General features: G+C 39.0%; 2 protein-coding genes across 4 annotated transcripts; both read left to right on the top strand.

The window, feature by feature from the left end:
• The first annotated feature begins 3,800 nt into the window (after nucleotides 1-3,800).
• Nucleotides 3,801-5,923, top strand: LOC117946787 (SPRY domain-containing SOCS box protein 4). Its single transcript, XM_034875160.1, has 3 exons — nucleotides 3,801-4,031; nucleotides 4,841-5,591; nucleotides 5,675-5,923. The coding sequence occupies exons 1-3, from the start codon at nucleotides 3,975-3,977 to the stop codon at nucleotides 5,842-5,844; spliced, it is 978 nt and encodes a 325-aa protein (XP_034731051.1). The 5' UTR covers nucleotides 3,801-3,974; the 3' UTR covers nucleotides 5,845-5,923.
• Nucleotides 5,924-7,071: 1,148 nt separating this feature from the next.
• Nucleotides 7,072-18,607, top strand: msh5 (mutS homolog 5). 3 transcript variants are annotated; one of them, XM_034874980.1, is made up of 26 exons: nucleotides 7,072-7,178; nucleotides 7,476-7,580; nucleotides 7,661-7,784; nucleotides 8,131-8,211; nucleotides 8,534-8,587; nucleotides 8,718-8,839; nucleotides 8,982-9,091; nucleotides 9,403-9,438; nucleotides 9,644-9,726; nucleotides 9,819-9,864; nucleotides 10,547-10,685; nucleotides 10,824-10,886; nucleotides 10,978-11,106; nucleotides 11,233-11,305; nucleotides 11,454-11,563; nucleotides 11,760-11,840; nucleotides 11,943-12,030; nucleotides 12,131-12,198; nucleotides 12,817-12,935; nucleotides 13,703-13,829; nucleotides 14,325-14,474; nucleotides 14,576-14,650; nucleotides 17,348-17,494; nucleotides 17,712-17,849; nucleotides 17,937-18,010; nucleotides 18,108-18,607. In XM_034874980.1, the coding sequence occupies exons 2-26, from the start codon at nucleotides 7,488-7,490 to the stop codon at nucleotides 18,226-18,228; spliced, it is 2,451 nt and encodes an 816-aa protein (XP_034730871.1). In that variant the 5' UTR covers nucleotides 7,072-7,178; nucleotides 7,476-7,487; the 3' UTR covers nucleotides 18,229-18,607. The 3 variants fall into 3 exon arrangements, with proteins under 3 accessions (XP_034730871.1, XP_034730872.1, XP_034730873.1); XM_034874981.1 differs by having other exon boundaries at nucleotides 7,147-7,168; XM_034874982.1 differs by lacking the exon at nucleotides 7,072-7,178 and adding an exon at nucleotides 7,204-7,279.
• Nucleotides 18,608-21,450: the final 2,843 nt, after the last annotated feature.

Raw genomic sequence — 21,450 nt, 5'->3', positions numbered from 1 at the left:
TGTTATTAGCTTTGAAACCAGAGGATCCAAGCCTCTGGATAAAGTACAACTCCCCTTGCTAATATGTTAGCGAGTTGGTGGTAGTCAGTGCGGTGAGGGGCCCCTCTGCACACTATTATGAGGGGCCCTTTTATGTTTGAAGGGCATGGCTACTCGATCGGCTTGCCAATGTTCTCAGCTTGTCAGTTTTGACAAATGTTGCACCAAAATGAGCTACCATATCATCTCGTCATATGATCGAACAGAGACTTGACACCGGACATTACATTAACATACATATAACTCAGCTATCATCATTGCATATCTGTATATGACAAAAATACCAAAGAAAATAAGAAATTTTTCTTTTAATTAAATAGTTTTAAGTTTATTTATAAGGTTATATATTTATATAGGTTTATAATTTATGTAGAATAAGCATATAATGTTGTTATAGATTGCTACTGACTATTTTTGCAAAACAAATTACACATAGCAAATGGCACAGTTTTTAAGTTAATGGGAGTTCCTTTTAGAACACATTTAGTAGGTGGCAATCTGAATTGGACACAAGGATCCTTTCCCTGCACAACACGTAGTTTGAAAGTCCGCTCATATATCACATATCTAAATATGTAATGTAGGCCTACAATGTACTAAATTACGCAGTTTTCCCTCCTTTAATGCCTTTACTTCTATCCTTCTCCCTCCCATTAAAACCCAGTAATTTGCGGCCTGTTTTCTGCAGTGTTACCAAAACTCTCAGCATAATTGGCGCATAATAAGTGAACAATGTGCTATTTCATGCCAACTTGTATTGTCCATGGGTTTTTGCCAAATGGGAACTGGCTCTACCAAATGCACCTGGAAATAAAATCTCCTGTATGGTGGAGCACACCAGCCTCATGGAGCCCAAGTTTTATGAGTGGGGTGAGAGAGTGACAGGTTTGAATGACTTAAATTTTACCAAGGTAAATCGTCACTTGAATAGTTACGTAGAAGATTTACTGATTGTGATAAATGTGTTTTCAGAAACGACACCTGGGTCACAGAAAAACTAGATTGCTGTCGGGACAGCAGGGCCGTTGTTCGGTCTTGTGTTTTTAGTTGCTGGGCTGATTAAAAAAATACTGCTGGTGAGAAACAAGACCAATTTAACTAAAACACTACCAGATTCAAATTCTTTAGACCTCCAGTGTTATCAGCTGAGGCAAAGAGTGTGACGACACAAATAGGCCTTATCTAAAGACTGCAAAGACACAAACAGAACATTCTGCTTTTGATGCCGCTGTTACATTGCATCACTGTTGTCTGAAGTGCCAATCATAGATGTCTCTGCATCAAATCTATCAGAAAAGATTTTTTTATTTCATTATCCTTTAAATCACAGAGGAGGAAAGTTATTATTTTTCACATCTCAATCCATCATAAATGAGTTCATGTAGTTTTGACAAGGCTAGTTTTTAACACATATAAACACCAAATTATTGTGAATCAACTTTGTGTGACTTAGTTTTTTAGTTTATCTCTCTTTCTAGACCAAGTGTGGGTGCCAACAAGTTAAGGCAGTCTGCCACTTTTGCTGAAACATTTGTAATACAAGCCAAAATGTAAAAAGGATCTAATAAATAAGGTTTGTATGTAGAGTCACACAGTTATGCATGGGCAAAAGAGCTGCACTCACTTCTTGAGGAGGTTATTATGGCATGAGTACCCAGGGCACACATGGGAGGAGGGCCCAAAAAGATGCTAGAATTACTAACTGTTGATGCAGGGAGGAGCCCATAGAGAATGCCTTTCTACAGGCCATGGCCCGGAATGTTGTGCTATCCCCCTGACTTTCCTGCTAAAGTCTCCTTCCTATCTAAATTACAAACATGAATACACATCTTGTTTTGCCCGTTAGCTTGCTGAACGAGCGACCAAACAGTCACTTGGGAAATTCACCTAAAGTCAGCAAGCTAGATGGTAATTAGATGCAGCATATTAGACAGCTTTTAGATGTAGCTGCAAATGTTACTTCAGTCATTACCTTACAGTATGTCTTCCCAAGACATAGGCTACAGCCCGTTTGTTTATGTTGTCTTTTGTTCCTCTGCTAGAGTTTAACCTGTCGGCTGCTGTTGATCCATCAGGCAACTAGAAACAGCCCATCCAAACGGCAGTGTACAAATGGTATATATATAGTATTAGAAAGGAACATTTCTGATGTTTCCCCAAAGACCTTTGTTATTCATTTTAATTGTATAAAACTATGTACATTTAAAAACATGTTGACATTATTTTTGACTGCAAAAAGGGATGACTAAGTGTGATTTCGGTTGGACTTTAAAAGCAAGCTGCAAAGTACCAGTGTGCCACCACAAGAGTTATCAGGACAAACCGACTCCACGAGAAGGGAAATGGCCAGATAACGGGATGAACATCCTTAGCTGCAGGGAACGTGTGATTTGACTTTTTTTCCCAGCATTGCCATGTATCTTATTTACTTAACGGACAAAACCTACTGTTACAGCATTTCTATGTTGTTGTTTTTTATTATAAACAGAGAGATTATATTTCATAAATAAAGATATGTGAAACGAAATAAAGCACAGTTGCCAAAATGTGAACGTGTGAACAGTTATCTGGTAACATTACGTAGACATGAGATTATCAGTACTATGTAAGAGCCTCGCTGATATTTGAAAAAAACACCTAAATCTTATGATATTCTTGTTGTTGTTATTTGATGGTTGTATGTTGCAGTTTTAACTGTCCAGTTACAGCAACATAAATCCTTACAAAAACATTAAATTAACAATCATAGCAACATGCATTTATTACACAATTATCAAAGTTTTATTTAATTTTAATGATTGTGTTTTTCTTACTTCACCTGCAGGAGGTTTGTTTATCTAGTTAAGGATGAACTTGATCATGCAGAATCTACATGCATTTATCTTTTGAGTTGACTTTTGCTCATCCGTCCCTTTAAGACCCATGTTGTTCACCAATCTGTTCTTAGCTTCTTCAGCTGTCCTGCTGCTTTTACTCTCATTTTATACAGTGCAACATAAAATGCCAATTTTAGTTTAAGGTGCTTTACATTTAACAGTTTGTCATGTTAGTTTGTCTGGAACATTTAATTTAGCTGCCTCAATAATCTGGCTTTAAATACAAAGCACACACCTATAAAACCAGAGAGGCCTGCAGAGATTTACATGAGGACCCTGATCAAATCCAATGTTGCAGTCTGTGTGCTGACATCCTTAAATTACTCATTTTCCTCATGTTTACTCATAGCCAACATGTTAAAAAAATACTTTCATGAAAGAGGGTCAGGCTTGTGGGTATTGCCTCCCTCAGTCATAGCTGTAGCCCTTTCCAAGGTTGGACAGATTGGGCAGACTAACCTTGTTTACTACTCACGTGAAATATAGGGAATGGGAATGATGGGAAGTAGTAAAGGGAAAATCAACAAGAGCCACATAAACTGACTTGTTGGTCTTTTTTTAGGGTGGGGGGCAATTGGGCAATATACATGTAAAACACTATGGTAAAGCAGCATCCAGGGCTTAATCACCCTGCTCGCCGTTCCTCTTTTTGCGCATGCGCACTCTGCAAAAATGAGTCGATTCGGATTCTATTTTGTTTTTCTCTTCTTATTATATAAAACCCCGAGTTTCATTCTCTTTTTGTGTTTCGCCATTTATGTTTACATTCATTACAGAACTCGATAACAAAAATAGTAAATTAGAGGGGGGAAATTAGACGTAGCCTATTGATAGCTCGTGATCTCCTCTACTAAGTATAGGCTAGGTTTCTTTTCTGTTCCGTAAACACGTCATAAGATCTCCCGTCCTTGTCACCGCAGCTCTGAAGTGATGGACTGTGCTGTTCCCGTGGAGGTCGTCCCAAAACACATAACCAAAACAACCGGAGCGGGCGGAGGGGTTACCTTACCGAGCCGCGATAAGACCAAGGAGATGCTTTATAAGAGACACCGATAGACGATGTCTGGAAACAGCCTGCGTTTAATGACCACAGAGAAGGATTCAGCAGAACATCTGGTAAGCTTTAAAGATGTATGTAGGCTACTGTTTGTTTTTACTGACATGCTTCAACAGGTGAAATATTCCGAATCATATTTAAATACGTGCACGAGGAGACTTTCTATGTTTTGTTATTAACATGCTTATTTCTTAGCTCCACTTTCCCCTATTCTAATTTACCCTATTTCTCAATTTATGCCTTCGCCTGTTCTATCACCCACTAGTAGAAAGTAAGACGGCATGCATTTGCTCTGTAGCGTACTTCTGAACAATTTTGAGACAGGCTTAGAAGTGTAGGCTATTTTAATATCAAGCTGCTTTATGCACCAATCTAGGCCAACTACATTTCAGAGAGATACATTGTTCCTTTTACGCCACTGTATTTACCTGACAGCTCCAATCACACATTGGATATAAAATGTGATTTACAGTAAATGCAAAAACACCTGCTTCTCCCACCTTATTCTGCTCTGCTTTAACCTATTCTGATGTCCTCTACTCCACCATACTTTGCCTTTACCTTGTTGTCTGCTACTTTTCAACTCTACCTTACTTTACTCTACACTGAACATAGACCTTACCTTACTTTATTCTTCTCAACTCTGGTTTATTTAAAACAATTTGAAAAATCATGAAAGTCATGAAAATGATCTAAGTTGCAGCCCTTTTCTTTTCGGTATAAAAGTTCAAACATATGTCTATTAGGTAAATTATATTTAACATTCAGACTTCATGCAATCTGGGGCTGAAAGTACTAGAGTAGTTTTTTACAATGTATAAACTATATATATAGATATAATATAGTTTGTTGTCTGTCCTCTCCACAGTTCTTCTCTGATGACATAATGGGTGTCTCACTCTCAGTTTGGCTGTACAGCAGGGCAGACAAAACCCATTCCTCCTCTTCATCAGCTTTCCATCCACTGGCTGTCCCGACATCGTCTCGCCTCGCTGTCACTCTGAACTCTTCTCCGGTTGGTCCAGGAGACAGTCGCTCAAAATGGAGCTCGGTCCACTGCTCTCCACACTTCCTGCTCTCGGCCTGCAAACAGGAAGTGACACGTTCACCCGTTGAGATGAGCAGTGATGGGGTTAGGGCAGAGTTGGGGGTGAAGAATGGGCTTCATGTCTGGGAGGTGCTGTGGAGCCCCAACCACAGAGGTACTCATGCTGTCATAGGCATTTCCAGGCAGAGCTGCCCTCTGCAGGCCTCAGGGTACAATGTGCTGATTGGTGGAGACACACAGTCCTGGGGCTGGGAACTTAAAACCAATCAGCTCTGGCATGCTGGACAGAGTCTGGGGCTTTACCCAGGAAAGAGGAGGAGGTGCCACTCTGAGGCTGTGACACAATCTTTAACTTCATCACACGCAAAGGTGGCACAGACACCTCTCCCCATCCCTGAGCGCATCCTGCTGGTCTTGGACACCGACGCAGGGACTCTGGGATTCGTTGTTGATGGCAGCTTCCTTGGCGTAGCTTTCAAAGACCTCCCTCGTGGAGTGGAGCTGTTCCCAGCAGTAAGCAGTGTGAGAGGAGGAGCCAGCATACAACTACGATACCTGAACGGTGCCACACGTGAGTATTAGGTTTTTGCACAGATCTGCTTTGCTTAAATCTACTTGGATCTTATAAAAAATGTAATTCTCTCAACTTCCCAGGTGATCCCCCTGCCCTGAAGGCTTTATGTGGACTGTCAGTTCGGCAGTGTTTAGGGCAACAGAGGCTGAATCAAACGGACAAACTCCCTCTTGCCCCTCGTCTCAAGGACTACCTGCTTTCTTCTCACAAGTGTACACTTACAGTTAATACATACAAACATAAACAATAGGAAATATTTAATCACTGAAGTGTACCAAGAATTATATTGTAATATAATACTTATATAATAACATATTATTTATTCCAGCACCCTTTGGACTATGTTCCACTCTTCATTGCACTATAGTCTCAACCTGTCTATATTGTTTCTTTTTATAGTGTGTGTATATATTGTTTGTTTTGTTGTTGTTTTTTGTATGAGTAAGCACATTGTGAGCAATACGATCCAAAGGGAAATTCCTCATATGTGTCCTCATACCTGGCAAATAAAGCTGATTTTTATTCTGAGAATGAATAGATTTGTATATGAAAAAACATATTATATTATGGCCAGATGGATGGATGTATTATCTATCTTCTTTATTACAATATAATATATAGGCCTAAATATATCACTGAAGTTTCAAAGCATTTGAAATTTTGAAATTTCCTTTCTGTTTCTTCCTTTGTGTATAAAATAAAAAACTCCCTTTTTGAATTTGACGTCATTATTGCTGTTTTGTGAATGTTAAAAGAAAGGACAATATGGGCAATTTAGTAGGCTAGTGTTGTTTGGTGGTATGGAGGCTTCCCTTTTAGAAAACATAAATGACAGTATGTAACAAAGGGGGAATTAATATAATGCTGAAACAGTAATCTGATCCTAGGTTTCCAACAAACATTAAGCAGCCAAAGCTTTTCCCTGCAAAGGGGTCTATACATCTTCTTTCATTGACTGAACACCTACCTGGCATACAGGAGGAGGTGATGGAATAAAACCGATAATAATAATTAGGCTATAAAAAGAGAGTCACGATTATACTAAATAGGTTAAAGAATGGTTGTAAAGCATAAAAGAGCCTAGATCTGATATTGTGCCATTTTCGTTAATTTCTGTCAGTTATAAAAATGAATGATGCCTTAATTGGCATGATACAGTTGCCTATTTCATTCATTACTCCTAAACAAAACTATGAACTAATTACATTTCTGTATTCATCTATATTGCTTAATGATAACAAAATGCTTGAATTCATCTTTAAATGAGCATCTTTGTGGATAGATTAAAGATGAGTCAGCTTCTTGGCCACCATGTTCAGCAGCTACAGGTGCCAAATTTAATTAAATAAAAAAAAAACATTTTAATTATAGTATTTATTATGTTTTCCCCAATGGCCTATATGGTATACTTTAGTAAGGTCTTGTAATGTTAATATTGTATTCTGAATTATAAGGTTCTGAATTAAAAGTGCTAGCATTTAATAGTATTAGCTAGAATCAGTGGTGGAGACAGCACAACGGGACACTGTTGTCATGACAACAGTGGGACAAGTACAAATGTGCGCGCAAAAGAGGTTCGTAAATGTGAGTTCTATTGACAGTCACAGAAAAGATTTTATCGACTCCATATAGTATCCTATGGCCGGTAAAAGTTAGTAAATGAACGTTTGTTAGCTTGGTTCAAGGTAGCTAACATGAGTTTACAGTTAGCTAGCTCGCCTAGCTAGCTAAACGCTACCTAATGGTTGTGAACTGATATCAATTTGTTAACCTAGCTAGATGCTAACTAGCTAAACTTTTTGTTTTTTGAAAGTTTAAATTTAAACATTTTGCAATTTATTACAATGAAATAACCAATGTCATTTGACTGTTAACATCTAGAAATAACTGGTCATGGCAGCACCTGAGAGTCTGAGAGAGGAAGGGATAGTTTTTGGTCGGCTTGGCATAAATGGAGATGAAGAAGAGGAGGAAGACTCACCTACTGTAAGCTCATACGTACTTCTCACACTGGCGAAGTAGTAGATATTTGCAACGGTCAGATTCCTGTATTTGTTGATTGCCAGGTTTTACTGAGTGTTTTAGCCCAGCATGGACAGATGGGCCTCTGCTTCTATGACATGAAGGACTCCTCTTTACACTACATGCTAGACACTTCAGACAACTACGAGCTGCACCTGTTGGCCAGGGGTAAACAATACACAGCATTTTACATAAAATTGGTCTCTTCCTAAATACGATTAGGTTTATGGTTTTCATGTATTTACAACTGCTCATAAATGTCAATTATTTATATAACTCGACACTTGTATGAAGGTAAATATGGTGCAAAACGCGTTAGCCAACTAACCAACCAGCAGACTTATAATTAAATACATTTTAATTTAAAAGGCACGCCTTATACCCACTGATGGCATATTCTACAAGTGCTCACATCGCATCTACTCACGCTCACATTCTGCATCATATTTCATTTCATACACTTGTCCTTGCCTTAATATAATGTGTACATTGTACCCCCTTTTTCTCTGTGTAGTCATCCAAGAGGTTAGTCCCCATGTAATAATTACCAGTGCAAAGCAGGAGCGCTGCATGACAAGCTTCCTGCGACAACTTGGTGAGTTCTGGGAGACAAAGATTTTATCAGCATTGGGTGAGGAAACAGGAAAATTTCACACAGAGAAAGTTTTGTTTTGACATCATACAAGACAAGTAGTTTCTAGGTCAAGGGAATGAAATGAGATTAGGGATGTTTGACACTGCAGCCAGATAGTGTGATAAGGGAGAAGAGTGATTGTACAGCCATTATACACAGCTTCATAAGGCCTTTGAGACTATTGTGAAACAGTTCTGCCATGTGAAATAACTCCTTTGACAATAATGTTTTCTTTCACACAACATACTATTTTAATTTCAAATCCCCCTCTGTTGTATCCCAGGTTCAAACCCAGACTACAAACCAGAAGTGGTTACCTATCCATATGTTGACTTTGGTAAACAAATGTCCACCCATAATATCCAAATAGCCTTCTAAATTTTAAGGAGGATTTTATTTGCAATACATTTTCATGATTTCCCACAATTAACAAGTAGATTTCTTTTTTTATTGTTTTACTGTTGCAGGTCTAGAGGTCAGTAAGCAGAGGCTCCTTTCGGCCCATCTGCCTTTCATTCCTGCCTCCATTTCAGAGAGAGACAAAATGTCCTACCTCTCCTCCTGTATTTCCTTTGACTCACCCCTGATGGTGAGCCAGGTGTCTACATGTCATCCTATCCATCAGTCTATCTTTGTACAGGAGATGATCATGTTTTTATGTGTGTGTGTGTGTGTGTGTGTGTGTACATCCTGTGTGTGTGTGTGTGTGTGTGTGTACATCCTGTGTGTAGCTAAGGGCAGTGGGCGCTCTGCTGAAATGTCTGGACAGGAGGAGAGTGGGAGTGGAGCTGGAAGACAGCAGTGTTGGAGTTCCTATCCTACAGTTTCACTCCTACACGCTGTAAGAAACACATTAATGTAACTGGGCACACACACAAATGACTGTGATCACACATATTTCTGTAATGAGGACCTTGAAAGAGTTTGTCAATGAAAAGTGTTTTTTACTGCTCCGTATTTAGTTACACAGGTTTTAGTCTGTTAGACAGGCGGCAGTAGTATGCATTTGTGGCATTGTCTTTCATTTACTGTATCACATGTTCTCTATTCTACATACCACTTACAAACAGATTAAAAATTGTGTGTTGCAGAAGTTATCATGAATTCAAAAGGTTGCTTCTCTAAACTGTGCATTGTTTCTTCCCAATATAGTAAAGGTGTTGTTTGCATTGACCGAGACACCTACAGGTAAAAGTTTTCTTTATCATAGAGATCATCTTTGTCCAATATCATTATCTCATTAATAGTTTTCGTTCCACCATTGTTGGGCCGGGACAGCATTTTACTTTTGCTCTCCTACCCTTATTCTACAGATTGTCTTAATAAATGCAAGGCATATAGGAAGAGGCAAGGGTCTGATGAGACATTACTATGGACTTTGTATTTGTTTTAGTGTGCTGCAGATCTTCAAATCCGAACTTCATCCATCAGTGTACAAGCTGCATTCAGGTGAAAAGGAAGGACTCAGTCTTTATGGTATGTGGCCCAAAGATAGTAATTCAGGACATTATTACTCTGTCTAATTTAATTGTTATTACATGAACTTCTGTACTTATTGTTTGTTGCAGGGATACTGAATCGATGCAGGTGCAAGTTTGGCTCCAAACTGCTACGGTGAGAAACACCTTGCTACTCAGTTTACTCATAGTACCAAATCATAACAACAGTTATGAGAGCTACAGTCCAGTCACACAACAAAAAAGTAGGAAGGGGCCTTTACTGCATCAAAGCAAATTCACAGTGCTCCTCCTCATGCCTACACGACAAAAATACTGAATATAACAATTATATAATTAGAACTACAGTATGTGGTTAAAATTATCATAAATAACAATTATCTCCATTATATAAGTCCTTTTTAAAAAGGAACAATTGGAGAACTACTAAAGCAAGACAAATTGAAGCATCGTGTGTTTAGAAACAAACTACAAACTGCAGCACTATTGTTTTGTGATTCGGGCAGAGGATTGGTGTTTGTCTCAGGAATTTCAAGGTTGAAATTCCCCTGCTTGTATCTGTGGCAACAAGATAAATGTTTCAGCTTTTCCAACATACTACATTATCTGTTTTTGGTACTGTCACCAATGCTATTATGCTGATTTGAATTCCATGCTGTGATTATTGTGGGAACCTACATTTGCGTGTTTCTGCTTTTTTTTTCTTTAAAGAAACATTAGTTTTTGCATACACAGAATATCTGGTCACCTCTTGTTATTGTCACATACAGAGAAGTTAAAGTTTGCTTGTTGTACTGTTTACTTTCTAGAAGTGTAAGTGATGTTCTCTCCTCTCTCAGCCAGTGGTTTCTGCGGCCAACACTGGATCTGGCCGTATTACATAGGAGACAGGAAGTGATACGTTTCTTCACATCACCTCGGAACTCCGACGCCCTGAGCACTCTGCAGTCCTCGCTACGCAACATCAGTAACATACCAGTAACAAGTCTGACCAATCACCTCCTTTTTTTCTCCATATAAGACCAATTATCCCTTTACCTGCTGTGTCACAAACTGAATATAGAAAGTATGACTAAAGCAAGTCTGTGTGTGTGTGTCTGTGCTTGTGTGTGTTAGACTCTTCTGCGCAGGATGTCTCTCTCTCACACCAAAGTGTCTGACTGGCAGAGTCTCTACAAGGTTGGGGATACAATATAACCATACACACTTTATCCACATGCCAGGTTCTCTTAAGTGTGTGCAAGATGCTGTGTTTGTGTATGTTTGTCAGACAGTGTACAATGCAGTGTGTATCCGGGACACGGTACGACACCTGCCTCAGTCCATTCAACTCTTTCGTGATATCAGTGAAGGGTTGTCTGATGACCTCCACCATATTGCTTCCCTCATCAGCCGAGTTGTGAGACACACACAAAATAATACACAGCTGCAAATCCAAGAACTCCCCTCACTGTTGTTGCAGTTGCTTTTACAGACTGTTGAACGTTAATGAGCTTGACTCCATCTTTGATTTCGGAACGTGTAGGTGGATTTTGAAACGAGCTTAGCTGAGAACCGCTTCACCATCAAACCAAACGTGGACCCAGCAATTGATGAGAGTAAGTGGCTCCATACTGGTTTTAAAAACTGGAACAGTCATTTCATAAGTGAGAAAGCCTGATCAGAAATCTTTGTGCGTTAGGAGCCTGCGTTCGTAAGGTTAAATGGTGGTTGATTTAAAGTCTTAATGCTCTCTCCCTCTGTCAGAGAAGAGGAGGATGATGGGACTGTCCGACTTCCTCACAGATGTAGCCAGAAGAGAGTTGGAACACCTGGACCCTCGCATTCCCTCCTGCTGCGTCATCTACATCCCTCTGGTCTGAGCTTCTTGTAGACACAGCTACCTGCTGATCTTTCAAACAACAACAATTTCATGTACTCCTCTGGCTTGAGCGTGGGCTCAAGCCAGAGGCTCTGTATTATTGTTGGGATTCATACAGTCAGATATGGCAACACTGTCTGTAGCATCACATATATCCGCATTCAGGAACCTTTGTTTAATTCTCCTTGCAGATTGGATTTCTGCTCTCTGTCCCTCGTCTGCCCAGCATGGTGGAGAAAGAGGACTTTGAGATAGAGGAGCTTGATTTTATGGTTTGTGTATGATTTTGTCAACATGTTAATTGTGTTTGTGTTCTTCAAAACGACAAATGCTTGTGTGCTGTAATACCTTTTCCATGTGTCCTTGTGGGCTAGTTTCTGTCAGAGGACCGTCTGCACTACCGCAGCCAGAGAACCAAGGAGCTAGACGACCTCCTAGGAGACTTGCACTGTGACATTAGAGGTTTTTTACCTTCTTACTAACTGATAACTGTGTCCTGACATTGTTAGAAGTGACCCCAACCACTGAAGGCTTTCCTGATTGTCTACTTCTTGCTTCTCAGACATGGAGACGGCAGTAATGACACAGTTGCAGAACACAATCCTCGAGAGGAGCGCCTCCCTTTACAAGGTTGGTGTGTATCACTGTGCACTCCCAGGTCTCAGTGTTTGAAACATGACTCTCACTCTGATAAAATGATTGTGATCATATTACACTTTTCAAGTGATATTTCTCTCATGACAGATTTTGCATGCAGTAATTTAAATGTTATTGTTTTTTCTTTAGGGCAGAGTGATTAGTAAATTCAGATGATGAATAATTGTGTTTGCAACTTGGCAATTAAATTAGTGTTGAAGAACCAATTAGTTTATTAAGATTCAGGTTTGCAGGGTTTCAAAATTACCAAGCTTTATTAAAATGATACCCCACACAAGATCTCTTTTTTGAGAATTTAACACTCACCCACCCTCCCTGCGGTATGATGGTATATATAATGGTTATAATGGTATGAAAACATACAAAGACAATTATTACACTGCTCCTTCAACATAATCATCTTCTTTTGTTGTTCATCTGTATGCTCAGTGTGTTCCAAATACTCGTATTTTCCACCAAAATGGGAAAATGTACATGCACAGATTCTGTCTCATTTAACATGCAGAACCCTGTTAAACTTTAGGAATGTCACTTGCTGCTCTTTCATCGGTCAAAACTGCTCTGTTCAGGTATAATGTGTGTGTTGTGTAGGTTTTGGATCTCACAGCTGAGCTGGACTGTCTGATGGCTATGAGCAGCGCCTCCCAAGAGTACGGCTACACCTCACCCAAACTAGCCAACCACAGGCAGATAACAGTCACACAGGGCAGGTAGCTACCTACCCACTAGGATGACTTGTCTTGGGACTCCAGTTTCTTTTTGTGATTTCATTTTTTATCAATTACTCATCACATACACAGTGCACACAAATACAGTTGTAATCAATGCGAGAATAGAGAATGAAGAATGCAGTACAGGATAGAGACCGACCGATATATCAGCGGGCCAATATTATTGGCTGATATTAGGCATTTCCCAATCTGTTGGTATCGGCATTTATAATGGCCGATAAAAAAAAAAAATTTATTCATCAAAATCATTTGTAGTGACAATTAAATGATTCTAATAAATTAATATTTAAAAAATAAAAACGGATCACCAACCATGTTGTGAGCATTGATATAGGCATAGTTTGCCCACGAGTGCACTCTACAACGTCCCTGTTGACAACACTGGTTTGTTTTTGTTAATGTGTTTTTGTTCAAAGGACTTTAACTTTCATGTCTTTTATTTTTTTACATTTTATTTATTAGAACTGAACACACTTCTTTTGCGATAATAAAAAATATCATTATCATATTATTTTAGTGAGAAATCATACACAAAAAACTAATGTTAGGGAAATCTGTTTATGTTTTGTAATGCGTTTCTGGATTTTTTTTTTTTAATACACAGTATATCGGCCATTATATTGGCATATCGGATTTTTAAATAACCAAATATTCGTCTCGGTATCAACCTTAAAGATCCGTTATTGTCTCTAAATCGGCTCTAATTCAGGACTGATACATTTCTGTATTTTCTGATTTTTTTTTAGACACCCGCTGCTAGAGCTGTGCTCTCCTGTGTTTGTGGCCAACTCTTTCCAGAGCTCAGAGTCACAAGGCAGAGTCAAGATCATCACTGGACCCAACTCATCTGGCAAGAGCATCTACCTCAAACAGGTGGGACAGTCAGAAAAAACAAACTGGTCCTAACAATTACATACAAGTTTGATCGTGTTTGTAACAGGTGCAGTGCTAAACTGCTTCTGGTCTTGACTAGCTCAAATGTACTCTTACAGTATACTCCACATTGTGACACTCTTTTGACATGTCTGTTTCTGTATGTGGCCCAATTTGAATATGTTTCAGTTACGTTTACCTGAAATTGGCTTGTCATTTGATGTTTTATGGCCAACTATTTTTTTCTTTGCATTTCTTTTGCTACTCCCAGTGATAGGCTGTGTTTAGACAAACAGTTACAGCACAACTAATAGAGAGCTTTCAGAAACAAAAGACCCTTAAAGTTATACAAGTGGTAGAAAATACTGGTTGCATAATTGCACATGATCTGCTTTTAACATCTGTTTATTCAGCACCAGTAGCTGCTTTTGCTGGTAGCTCCAGGCTATTATATGAAAATATATGAAAATCATTTTTCTGATTTTACTTTTTCAGGTGGGTCTGATTGTGTTCATGGCTCTGATTGGCTCAGACGTGCCTGCAAAGGAGGCAGAGATTGGTCTGGTGGATGGGATCTTTACCCGCATGCAGAGTAGAGAGTCTGTGTCTGTTGGCCTCAGCACTTTCATGATAGACCTCAATCAGGTACCTCACACACACACACACAAACAAACACAATCACACACACACACACACACACACAACAAAACAAAAGGTAGTATAACACCTGTGTCTCTATTCTCCAGATGGCCCAGGCTCTCAACAGCACTACTGGCAACTCATTAGTTCTCATCGATGAATTTGGAAAAGGAACTAACACAGTAAGAACTTGTTCCAGGACTTTGTGATTTCATTAATGTAAAGTGTAAGTGTGTGTGTCTCTATATATATATATATATATATATATATATATATATATATATATATATATATATATATATATAGAGAGAGAGAGAGCGAGAGAGAGAGAGAGCGAGAGAGAGAGAGAGAGATAGAGAGAGAGAGAGAGAGAGAGAGAGACATAATTATACAGTTGTGTTCAAAATAATAGAAGTCCAACATCACTAACCTCATAAATCATATTTTTGGTAGTGATATTTCTACATGGCACATGGTCATAGAAACAAAACATACCCATCGGTAATAACATGCATGTTTCTCATTCTGTGTACGTAATCAAATCTATAATTGAAAGGGGCATGTTCAAAATAATAGCAGTGTTGTCTTCAATTAGTGAGGTGATTGATTCTTTGAAGAAACAGGTGTCAATTAGGGCCCATAATTAAGGAGGGAAGGAAGCTAATGTTGTGCATGCTGGTTATAAGGCATTTCACACTGAAATACTCAGATGTATATTCATACAAAGTAGTTCCGAAAAGTATAGGCTGCTCAGCCAAAATTATTTTAAGTGCCTTGAAATGGCACTCAAAGTCTGAACAACATGGGAAAAAACGGTCAACTACCAATCAAATGGATCGAAGCATAGGCAAAATGGCAAAGGCTCAACCAATAATCAGCTCCAGGAAAATCAAAGACTTTAAGTTACCTGTGAGTACTGTTAGGATCAGAAGAAGGCTATGTGAAGCAAAGCTATCAGCTAGAAGCCCCAGCAAAGTCCCATTGCTGAAAAAAGGCTGAAATTTGCCAAAGGACACATTGACTGGTCATTCTGTGGACTGATGAGACCAAGATTGTTCTTTTTGGGTCTTGGGGCGGCAGACAGTTTGCCCAACGACCCCTATGAACTGAACTCAAGCCACAGTACGCTGTGAAGACAGTAAAGCATGGTGATGCAAAAATCATGTTATGGGGATGTTTCTCATACTGTGGTGTTGGGCCTATTTATCACATACCAGGGATCATGGATCAGTTTCAATGCATTAAAATACTTTAAGAGGTTACGTTGCCTTATGCTGAAGAGGAAATGCCTTTGAAATGGGTCTTTCAACAAGACAACGACCCAAAACCCACCAGTAAGCAAGATAAGTCTTGGATCCAGATGAACAAGATGAATGATGTTATGCAGAGGCCAGGCCAATCCCAGGACCTCAGTCCCATGGAACACTTGTGGGGTGACATCAAAAATGCTATTTCTGAGTCAAAAACCCAGTAATGCAGAGGAATTGTGGAATGTAGTTCGTTAGTCCTGGGCTGGAATACCTGTTCACAGGTGCCAGAAGTTGGTCGACTCCATGCAACACAGATGTGAAGCAGTTCTCAGAAATTATGGTTATTCAACTAAATATTAGTGTAGGGATTCAAAGTAAAGCAAACCCTTGAGTCATTTTTCAGTTTATACAGTAAATATTTGAGTTTGTAAAGAAAATGCAAATACTGTTATTTTTTGAACAGCCTAATAATAATTTTCTTCACTTTCTGTGAAGGTATATCACAAACCTGATCAGTTTTGCTCATGTTTTGATTTGGAATTGAATGTGCAGTGTTCCCAACGCATTGATAGTATGGAATTAAAAGCTGTTCTACGGATTTTGAGCATTATTCACTTTTTTAAACACACTGCTATTATTCTGAACCCAACTGTATATCCCAGACAATATTATCCAATTTATAGCTGTAGCACGAACAGACCTTCAGTTCAGCCCAACATGTGCCACCTATCAGCAAGAAAACCGCAGCAGCTGTTCAGATCTGCAGATATACTGTAGAGGTGTTGATGTGCACCATCTACAGGCAAGAGAAGTAATAAGGCAATCTGGAACACTTGTGCAACCTGCAGGCAAATTGTTTTTCAATAGTTGCTGCTAAGTTGTGTTATAGGGCTTCATTTGTAATTGTTTCTAACGTATAATATTTTTTGTTTTTGCAACTGGGGTACATTTCCTGCTAGTTACTAGGAATTCACTCTGGTCTGAGTATCATTATGTTCTCCGTCCTCCATCACTGTCTGCAAGGTTACTCTGGAGAGGAATCCAAACCAAATGTATTTGTTTTAAAGAAGACATAAACGTGTGGGAGGCAGAGAACAGAAGGAAGCAAAAGAAAATTAATAATGTAAAGGTTGAATGAGTTCCGTCTAAGCCCAGTTCAGATGTTTAAGACAACAATTTAAAATAGCTATGATCAATATTTCTGTAGCTGTTTTTAGCTAAACACCCATTGTACATTACCTGCCCATCAACAAACAGCAGCCAGACAGAGTTAGTGACCAACTGGTGAACAGACTAGAGTGGAGCATTTAGTAGCTAAAGAGACAGATATTTCCCTTAGGAGTTGGTAGAGACCAAAAACAGCTAAATGACAGAGAGTATTGGACTTACAGTCCTGTTGTGGTTAACAGTATGATTAGTAATGTTCCCCTGAAGTAAGTGTAAAAAGGTGCTACATGTAAAACCCCAAAAGTACACTGGCATAACAACAACAGTTCTAACAAAATAAATAAACGTTTAAGTGTAAGTGGTTCATGTGTTAAAACTAAGCAGCTATTGAGCTTAACCTGAAGACTTGGGCCTGTAGCAGCTTAATCTGAGCTCAGAAACAGAAATAATGTTCTCTCTTAGGTGGATGGACTGTCCCTGCTTGCTGCATCAATCTCTCATTGGCTGAGAAAACCTCCAGTGGATGTTCCTCATGTCCTGCTGGCGACTAACTTCCACAGTTTGCTGCAGCTGGGCCTGCTACCCTCCTCTGGCCTGCGGTCTCTTCTGGTATTAAAAGATATTCATCTGAGTTAACACAATGAGTAAATGTAGCTTGAAGCATTTAGTGAATGTCCAGTGAGGTTTTATGATGATAAACTAATGTGCTACAGAAAAATGTTTACAGCAAAACTTCTAAGGAGGAGCTAAGGAGATCTGTTTTACCTCATTAGAAGTTTATTTTATTGTGTGTGTGATTGGGTAATAATGTGTATGTGTGTGTTAGACTCTAGAGACAGCAGTGGATGGGGATGAGTTGGTGTTTCTCTACCAACTGAAAGAAGGAATCTGCCAGTCCAGCTATGCTGCCAACATCGCTACACTGGCAGGTCTGCCAACTAGCCTTGTGCAGAGAGGAGTGGAGGTAAAAACACACACACACACACACAAGCAGATACACACAAGCATGCTCACATAGACTGAACGTTTGTGGGTGGGTGTGTTTGGCCAGGTGTCTGAACTGTACAGGACAGGAAGGCTCATCAAGCGCATTGACAAAGCATCATCAGATGAGCAGGCCAACAGGTTTGTTAAAACTACTGCTTTACAGAGCGACAATGAAAATTAACACAGGAGAGCAGCGTATGTGAAACAGATATGTATGTTTGTGTGTGAATGACAGGTGCAGGTCTGTGGTGGAGACATTCCTGAGCTTAGACCTGGAGGACAAAGATTTGGACCTTCAGCACTTCATGAAAGCGGAGCTTCTGCGCTCTGCTGGGGAGCTGTCGAACCGCAGCTGAACTGTTCTGCTGCAACGGCAAAAATGTGTGTTCATCTCTGTGGTCAGTTTGTTTGTTCACTGTCTAATGTTTTTAGCTGGTTTGGGGATTGGGCAGGGATTTACTGATACTCCATCCGTAGACAGGATATCTATATACATGACAAGAATTATATTAATGATTTATGATACTGCATGGGTTTTTTAGTTAAAAGACCATGTTCAATATGGTACCAATCAATTTTTTCTAAATGAATATGTTTAAGCTATAGTTATCTAAATGGTGTTTTCTAATTCAATAATCAATTAGACAGAACAAAAATTGCTCAAACTTGGTGATATTGTTTTACCATACGTTTGAGGTCCTTTCAGTCTTTTTATTGACAATATGAATAAATGCAGTTGTTAGAGAAGAGCTCCACCGTGGTCTCGACATCGCACTCATCTGCCTTCACACAACACAAAGTCTTAATGTCCAGGCTACGGCGGTGGAGACAAGAAAATGGTATTCACTGTCTCTAAGATCTCTAAGTGAATTAAAGTCAAATACATTTTAAAAGTTTACCCTATTAAACTTTACATCTGTTCTAATCTATGGTTATAATGCTTAGATAGTAATTAATAGACATACATTCCTCTTTCTCAAATTCCACTGACTCCATGAGGCGTTCTAGCTGCTCCGACTCCTTAGCTGAGCTCAAGAAACACAACAGAAACAAGACAAATTGACAGTGAAGCTTTACTGGCATGAATTTTGACAGAACATGTTGCCAAAGCAGACTGTGTCTAACATCAAGATAACTGACTAAAAAATAACGTTATTAACAAAAGGATGTGGACTGTATTATATAAGGCTCATAAACTATGTTGTTTAAAAGCCCTATTGAAACTTGAAACTTCTTTTGCAAGAGAGACAAAGACAACGGGATAAAAAGTGAAAAGACAAACAAGCTAACAACAGAGAATATACATACTTATTAACAGTTTAATTGATTAAAAGCGTTACATTTTTCATATTTCACAGCATTTACATAATGTGTAGTTAGACACGTTTTTAGGGGGCGCTGAATGTGTGAAAGTGTTGGAGCGCTGTTGAGGGACATCAAGCCAAACTGATGAGCCACATTCTGCCGAGCAGTTGAGCATCTCAGAAAAACTTTGTTTATTCTGCAGCATTCTGGAATTTGTCTTTAAGTGGATAACTTGTGTTATTGAGGGAGTGCTCCAAGTCTTAGGGCAGCATTGTGTTTTTTATTAACCAGACAGATACTGGAATTAATAGAAAGAGTTGGCAGCAGAACTCAGTGCAAGAGTGGGAAAAAAACCTTACTTATTGTGAGCAGACTGTACTGCACAATCCCTCAAAATACTAGAACTTGTGTCAGACATTAGCACCTCAAAAGCAAAGAGGAATCTTCCTAAAACTAGAGATTGTTTGGCAGTGTGAAATAGGTGACAGAGCAAAATGTATTCTATCAAAATGGGATCTCATTCAAGTTTAATCCATTTTACATTCAAGTAACTGCAATTACAGCACATTTCGATTAAAAAACAAGATAATCCAGGTAGTTTTGGATGTGACAGTGTCTATCTTCGAGATTTAGCTTTGGAGTTCATTGTCAGAGCACAGCCAGTGCTCCATGATATATTACCTGCTGCTGGTGAAGGACTGATCTCTTTCTTGTCTCCATAAGAGGAGTTTCAGTGAGACTCAAAAATCCGTATCCCCGCTCATCTTGTTAGCTAGTGCTAGCTCAGGTAAACAAGCAGACGAAAGAGTGTTGCTGTGGGGTTCACTGTGAGGAGAATGCAGACTTACTAAATCAGCACTCATTTGCCAGTTTAGTAGGTACACCTAACCAGTGCAGTCTAATGCAACCATCCTACAATAAATCCTACCTTTACGATCATGTCATCACGCTCAGATTTTGTTGCTGTTGACTGTTTTACTTCTTTTTTCTTTCACCCCATGCTTTCTAAATGACAATGAACTATTTAAAACAGATTGATCAATTTGTCGATTGACAGAAAATGTATTGATAAATGTTCCAATTACTGGTATCAATTTATCTTGTGAGTCATTCGATTCCAGTTTTCAAAGGTGAAGATTTGCTGCTTTTCATTGTCCTACATTATAGTAAATGGTAAAAACTAGACGTTAGACGACATCACCTTGGACCTATACACAGCAAACAATTAATAGATTAATTAAGAAAAGGCTCTGCAGATTAACCAATAATGAAAATAATCGTTAGTCGCAGCCCTAATTTATTGCAGGGCTAAAGTATTAGACAGTATGGACATTAGATATTTCTTTTTTTGCCAGTGACAGCACACAGCTTCTTATCTGTACCAGTTAGCTATAAGCTCATTTATATCTGTAGCCCTTAGGAATTTCATGTGTCCTGAGTCAGCGCAGGGTTAAGCAGCTTACAGCCTCCCATTCATCTGCTTAGATATGTATCAACACAAACGCATTCATCTCTCAGAGAAGGGGATTCTATTCAGTTAAATTTTTAATGCAGCAAAGAAATGTGTGTCGCTGACACTGTTGTCCACACACATGAGAAACCTCAAAGATTTCTTGTATTCTGTGTTGCTGCAGTGCTGTTTGCATGTGATATTTAAATCCCCTCTGGTCAGTTTGGTGTCAGATTGATGCCTGGGGAATCAGACTATATGCAACATATATACAGAAACAGGAGCAAGATTAATCCTGGTACTGACAGAGCTGAAATGGGTAATAGTTGATTCATTGTTGGAGAAATTGCTTAAGCAATGTGCAGATTTGTTACTTGTCTTTCTCTAATATGATACTAAACTCAATTTCTGTTTGACTGTTGTTACAACAAAACAATTCATCCTGAGCAATTGAAAGACTTGTGATGGCATTTTTCACTATTTTCTGACAACTTCATAAACCTTTTGCAGGATGTAGGTTTGATGTGTGTTTTTTAGCCCACCCTCATTGATATAAATGAGGTGGACAAAATAATAGAAACACTGTCGGTATCAACACCGCAGCCTGCTAAATGAACATAACGTCAAATCAACCTCTACAACAGTTTCAACAAACACATTACAACCAAAGATAGGACTGTTGAATCTGCATTAGTTTAATATGGGTGTAGCAGATAAACAGTGTTGCGCAGCTCTGACATCCTACTACAGTGGGTACGGAAAGTATTCAGACCCCTTTAAATTTTTCACTCTTTGCTTCATTGCAGCCTTTTTCCAAAAATCA

This window comes from Etheostoma cragini, chromosome 6 (genome assembly GCF_013103735.1).
Source record: "Etheostoma cragini isolate CJK2018 chromosome 6, CSU_Ecrag_1.0, whole genome shotgun sequence".
NCBI lineage: Eukaryota > Metazoa > Chordata > Actinopteri > Perciformes > Percidae > Etheostoma > Etheostoma cragini.
This window is presented reverse-complemented; position numbering and strand designations above follow the sequence as displayed.